At 43.9% G+C, this 6,000-nt stretch overlaps 1 protein-coding gene across 2 annotated transcripts; it reads left to right on the top strand.

The window, feature by feature from the left end:
* The first annotated feature begins 1,817 nt into the window (after positions 1-1,817).
* On the top strand, positions 1,818-4,569 carry rrp36 (ribosomal RNA processing 36). Of its 2 annotated transcripts, none has more exons than XM_053418347.1 (8): positions 1,818-1,968; positions 2,743-3,078; positions 3,155-3,287; positions 3,391-3,457; positions 3,535-3,639; positions 3,723-3,800; positions 3,884-4,001; positions 4,109-4,569. In XM_053418347.1, exons 2-8 carry the CDS (start codon positions 2,760-2,762, stop codon positions 4,252-4,254), a joined length of 966 nt encoding a protein of 321 aa, XP_053274322.1. In that variant the 5' UTR covers positions 1,818-1,968; positions 2,743-2,759; the 3' UTR covers positions 4,255-4,569. The 2 variants fall into 2 exon arrangements, with proteins under 2 accessions (XP_053274322.1, XP_053274321.1); XM_053418346.1 differs by having other exon boundaries at positions 1,821-1,968; positions 2,664-3,078.
* Positions 4,570-6,000: the final 1,431 nt, after the last annotated feature.

Here is a 6,000-nt window from a genome sequence, read left to right as displayed (position 1 = left end):
AGAAAAATCGAATAAAATCAAACTAAAACATACCACACCATAATGAAATGTGTCTGTTTCTTTGATTTGCCTCTGAGCAAAATTAGAATGATGTGATTTATAATTTTTTGGAAAGGATTCAGTGAAGGCGTTCTAGAGATATCATATTCACAAGGATAAATCTATCCATTTTTATTTGTATAATGTCTCAGTGACCTTTGGCCACCAGAAGTCAATCAGGGCCTTTATGAGTCCAAACCCTCTCAAGGCGTTGAGATACTGCGTTGACAGGAATGTGGGGGGGGGGACACCTGAAGGACAGAAGTCCTCCAGCCTCGGCCGTCACCTCAGAAGAAGAACATTGAGACGTCATCACTGAAGCGTTTGAACCTGGAGCGAACATCTAAACTGATATTTACACTTTGATCGGAACACGTTTCCATAACCTTCAGTTCTTCTGTCCACTGAGTGATTAGGCTTGACATGCTTTTACTCTGAAAGGCGGATTTAACCTTTTCTCTTTAAACAAAGCTGACTTGACAGAGCTGTTCACCCGGGTCTCCTAGCAACGAGAATAAACCCCTCCCCCTCCTCCGTTAGTGTGTGTACCTGTCTTTCCGTCTTCGTGGGGACCCACTTGTCTTATAAACCCTACAGAGAGGGGACACTGAGGCTGCGACCAACTGTTCCTTTCCAGTCCAACAGGTGGCGGTATTGCAGGCGCCTCTACAAGACACTACATAGACCACAGACTGTGATTAAAGAGGAACGACTTGATGGCTCTCATAATAATGAATAATAATAATAAATAATTAAAATGAAGCCACAACTGATAGAATCATGTTCAGGTTAAAGCTCGGTGCGTCTACTTATTTAATTTATTGAGCGATTATTATCATTTAAAAATGTATCTGTATGAACAGTTAAAATATGAAGTATGATGCTTAGTCTATTAATACAAGTTATTTTATGAATGGAATACTTAATGATGATGATCATTTCCATAAAACATAGACTCAGACACTTTTCTTTAGAATGAATGTCGGCTGTAATTCACCTGGACTCTTATGGATCTGCAGCAGAAACAGGAAACAAGCGATGATGCAGTTTGTTTTGTGGTTTAACAACTAACAGATGCTCAATATGTGGGTGAATGAATATTTGATGAACAAACTTAGGATCTAAAATAATTATTTCATATGAAATATAATTAAAAAATAAAGTGTGAAGACATTAAACACTAATCCTCAAATAGTTTTTATTTATCAGTTGATTTCATACAAAGTAAATCAGCTACATTTTTACTGCGACCCCTACATTGACCTTTGACCCTGCCCAGTTCTCCTCGATCTGTGGGGACCACACAATCTGCTGCAGAACTCCCCATCCTCCTCGTCTCGTTTCTTCAAGAGGAAACTTCTTCAACAGGACGCTTTTATAAGGTCACACATCTATAAGGGGACGATTCTTCAAGAGGACATTTCTTTAAGAGGATGTTTTGATAAGGGGACACTTCTTTAAGGGGACACCTCTATAAGGGGACACTTCTCCATCAGGACTGCTTGTGTTTGGACTCGTCTCATCATGTAGACATAGCGTGGGACCAAGTAGGCGCCTCCGGACCCCCTTTTGAAACTTTGACATTGTTGGTTTATTTATTAGAGGAGATAAAAGCATATACTTGTATTACTGTGGACATGCCGGGGGTCTGACCAGCAGGGGGCAGCACTGTCTGTTCCACAGAGGAAGTGAATCTTTTATTAAATAAAACAGTGTAGAAAAGTATCCGTATGTACGAATACAACAGAAAGATAATGAACCGGTGTCTCTACACGATGTAACGTCATATCCTGGTTTCAACTCAAAACCTCGAAAAATCCATTGACACTTTTATTTTGAAACCGGAAGTGGTGATTGACGCCACTGCGGTGACACGTGTGTAATGGCTGCGCACAAACAGGACGTTTAACAGCTGCATCTTAAACTCAGGTAGATCCAGATGTTTCTCTCTTTATATCAACAGTGGACGAGCGGGTGTGTTGCCGTGAGTTCGATTCCTCGGCTCTGAGCAGAGAATCTGTCCATTAACGTGATTTGATTTACAGGAGAAAGTTGAAGACACGTGATCATTTATCAGAGAATCTCTGAATCTGAATCTGCGCTAACCGGCTCCGTGATGATCGCGATAGAACGTGAGTCTCGAGGGAACAAGCTGGGGAACAGCGGCCGATGCTAATGCTGCTAATGTTGTTAGCTGCAGCCGATGCTAATGCTGCTAATGTTGTTAGCTGCAGCCGATGCTAATGTTGTTAGCTGCAGCCACGAGTATGAAGATCGATAGTCACGTGACTGAGTGTCCGGCCGCTGCAGTGAAGAGGAGCAGCGTGATGAAGATCTACTCATGGTGAAACCGGAAGTGATCGTGTGGATTCAGCTGCTGGTTCTTGATCCAACTCAAACCCGAGAGACGAACCAGCAGCTCCTCTTCCATGAACTTACTGGTTCCATCAAACATTTTCTATCATGAGAATCAAACATGGCGCTGCGGTCTTCTTCTCTGCTGATCTCAGTACCCCGGATCCCTGATCCCAGATCTGTTCTATAGAAAGTAAAGTTGTAACGATTTTATTTTGAAAATCTCAGACTCACGCTCCATGTGTTTGGTGTTTCTTCTGATCCGTTAGAGACAAAGGAAGTTGACATCACTCGTCATCACCTGGGTGGGCGGAGTCTACCTGTACGTGACCCTTTGTCTTCCCACAGCTGAGACACAGAACAAGATGGAGGGAAAGCAGCCGCGGTGGGAGGAGCCAGCGGACTCAAAGCAGACGAGGAAGATGAGGAGCGGTGATGATGATAGTTCTGATGAGGAGAAGAACTTCACTCTGCTCTCTGAGAGACGAGGAAGAGGAGAGACTGAGGAAGAACAGAGACACAACAGAGGAGAGGACGAGGAGGAAGTCAGTGATGAGGGGACAGAAGAAGAGGAGGAGTCTGACGGAGGTGATGAAGATGAGGAGGATGATGATGATGAAGAAGAAGCAGAAGCAGATGATGTTGGTGGCAGTAAAATCCAGACAAGAGAGGATATTAAAAAAGGTTTGTTTTTCAATGACTATATAAAGAAGACCAGTGAGTGTCTATACAGATGATGAACTTTACACTCGTCCTTCAGAATTGTCCCACATGTCCTTTGAAGACGTCATGAAGCTGCAGAACAAAGTCGGGACCAAAGTTTACAACGAGGTCACTTGTGGAAACAGAGAGAAACCGAAGAGCGGCGAGAAGAGACGACTGAACAAGAACAGGTGACCCGTGAGGTTCTGCTGTGATGGGTCAGGCTGACCCTGACCTCTCTGCTCTTCAACCCTCCACCAGATGTTCATGTGGTTTTCATGTGTGTGATTTCAGACCAATGGAGATTTCAGCCAAGAGGCCGGCGCCGTTTCTCCGTCAGGTCGTGGCCGTCAGGAAACCGGTGGGTGGAGGAAGTGTGGAGTGAGTCTGTGTTTTCAAAGCTCGGTTTAAACGATGGTGTCTCTTCTTCTTCTTCAGACGCTGAGAGATCCTCGATTTGACGACTTGTCGGGAGAATACAAGCCGGAGATCTTTGAGAAGACGTACAAGTTCATCGACAACATCAAAGAGAGAGAGAAAGAGGTGAGGAGCCAGCTCTTCAGTCTCAGATGAACGGTGTGGACGCCATTGGACTGAAGATGAAACCTCCTGGTGTTTTTCTGCAGGTCGTCCAGAAGCAGCTGAAGAGGAAGAAGATGAGTGAAGAGAAGAAGGAGAAACTTCAGTTCCTCCTGAAGAGGATGGTGAGTCTCACAGCATCCCACTGCATCACACCTGCTGCCATCGAATCAGAACAATACAAGAGCCTGTGACCTTTGACCTGCAGGAGAACCAGGAGCGGGCGAGGAAGAGCAGAGAGCAGCAGAGAGAGAGAGAGCTGCAGTTCAAGAGGCAGCAGAGAGAGCGAGCCAATCAGGGCGCTCAACCCTTCTTCCTTAAGAACTGTAATTCATTTTTTATAAATCACTTTTATTTGAATATTTCTCGTGTCACATTTTGAGACTTGATGTTTTTACTGTGAAACTAAACTCACCTCCTCTGGTTTTCTCAGCGGAGAAGAAGAAGCTGCAGCTGGCGGAGAAGTACCAGGAGCTGAAGAAGACTGGGAAACTGCAGAACTTCCTGAGTAAGAAGAGGAAGAGGAACGCGGGGAAGGATCGCAGGAAGCTGCCGCCGCAGAACGCCAAGTCCTCGTGAAAGGGTTCGGGTTAAAGCCTGTCGGCTGCAGCCTGTAATGACTCGTCTCTGCCTGCAGGGGCAGCTGCAGTTTCAACAACTGTGGTTTCAACAAACTTTAGTTTGACAAAATAATTTCAGCTGTTTTCAGGCATGAAGAGTTTTTCACAGATGAAGAAGAAGCAGTGTGGGAACTCTGCTCCCGCCGGGTTCACACAAAGATCTGAAAATGTATTCAATGTATACAAAAGACGTTTTGTCCTTTTGTTATAAGAAGTGACTTGAATGAATTGTGTAGTTTCTGTATTTTATTTCAATAAAAGCACCTACAATATATTTGAAAGCAGTGTGGTGCAGTGAACAGTAGACGGAGCTGCAGGACAAATACTGAAGCTGTTCAACACAAACTGATTCAGGATCAGTAGGAAACGATCAGAGATCAATAACTTTATAACAAATCAATGTGCCCTGTAATAAAAAGTAACTGATTCATGTGAATGTCAAATCAATCAATCAAAGTTGATTTGCCCTCACAATATGTCTCATTGTAATCAGACCACGATCAGGATCCACCATTAGTATCACGATCTCTGGTTCTCGTTCCTCCTTCATGATCCAGGATGTGGACCAGGAGGCAAAGGGACTCCGGAGAAGAAGTCCAGTCAGTCACATGTATTGATAAGATACTAATACCTTTGATGTGATAAGGATGGAGAAGAGGGAGGAGAAGCTGGAAAAAGAAGCTCTGTGTGTCATGTGACCCCGACCTTCTAGACCTGCAGCAGCAGAACTGAGATCAGGTCTAAGACGAACCTGGAGCAGGTCTAACTAGAAGCTTTATCTTAAAGGAAGGTTTGAATCCTCAACGTACAGATGGAGTCTGCCTCCTGAACTGAAGCTGAGATGATTCCACAGGAGAGGAGCTGGATGCTGAAGCTCTGGCTCTTCCTCCTCCTCCTCCTCCTCCTCCTCTAGAGACTTTAGGGACAACAGCCTGAGTTCTGGGAGCTCAGGGCTCTAGTGGTGATAAGGTACGAGCAGCTCTTTGAGGTTTGATGCTGCCATATTATTGATGTAGGTGAGGAGGAGTCAGTGTAGTGAAGCTAACACAGGAGACATGTGGTCTCTGTTCCTGGTTGTCTTCAGGACACGTGCTGCAGCATTTAGTCTTTAACATATAGTATATAACATATAACATATAACATAGCAAAATGAAGCAGCAGTTTACCAGGTGAAAGGGTGTGGGAATATTAAATTAAATAATATGAAGCAGAATGTACATGGAGACTGTTCAGAGGTCAGTGTTGCTGATTCAAAAGCCTATTGGCCTGGGGGAGGAAGCTGTTTGTGAGTCCGTGCTCGGATGCTCCGGTAACGTCTGCTTTGACATCAACTTGTTTTATACTGTATGTGAATAAAACACTAAATGAAAACTTACATGTGAAATAAATCCAATGAAAAGATGATCAAGGCTTTGGTCAAGTTTCTGTGAAATAGAATTTACACTCACATCAGTTTTGTTTCTTGTTTTCATAGAAAGTCGTTTCTATGGTGGAATTCCAGTGAATCCAGTTTAGACTTAATGGGAAAACCATGTTGTCTGCAGCCAGGTACTCTGGCTCTTTGCTGACACCTTGTGGTCAAACACTGTTACTGTTGGGATGCAAATCTCATCAGTTATTGAAATACACAACGGTCAAATGATGCATCACAATGCAGCTGTATTTCTGTAGATCTATAAACCACACTGTGACTGGACTGTATGAA

This window comes from Pleuronectes platessa, chromosome 3 (assembly GCF_947347685.1).
Source record: "Pleuronectes platessa chromosome 3, fPlePla1.1, whole genome shotgun sequence".
NCBI lineage: Eukaryota > Metazoa > Chordata > Actinopteri > Pleuronectiformes > Pleuronectidae > Pleuronectes > Pleuronectes platessa.
This window is presented reverse-complemented; position numbering and strand designations above follow the sequence as displayed.

Coding starts and splice junctions, on each gene's coding strand:
- rrp36 (XM_053418347.1), top strand. CDS start 2,760: ATGGAGGGAAAGCAGCCGCGGTGGGAGGAGCCAGCGGACTCAAAGCAG. Junction 3,801..3,883: donor AGTTCCTCCTGAAGAGGATG/GTGAGTCTCACA, acceptor TTTGACCTGCAG/GAGAACCAGGAGCGGGCGAG. Junction 4,002..4,108: donor ACCCTTCTTCCTTAAGAACT/GTAATTCATTTT, acceptor TGGTTTTCTCAG/CGGAGAAGAAGAAGCTGCAG.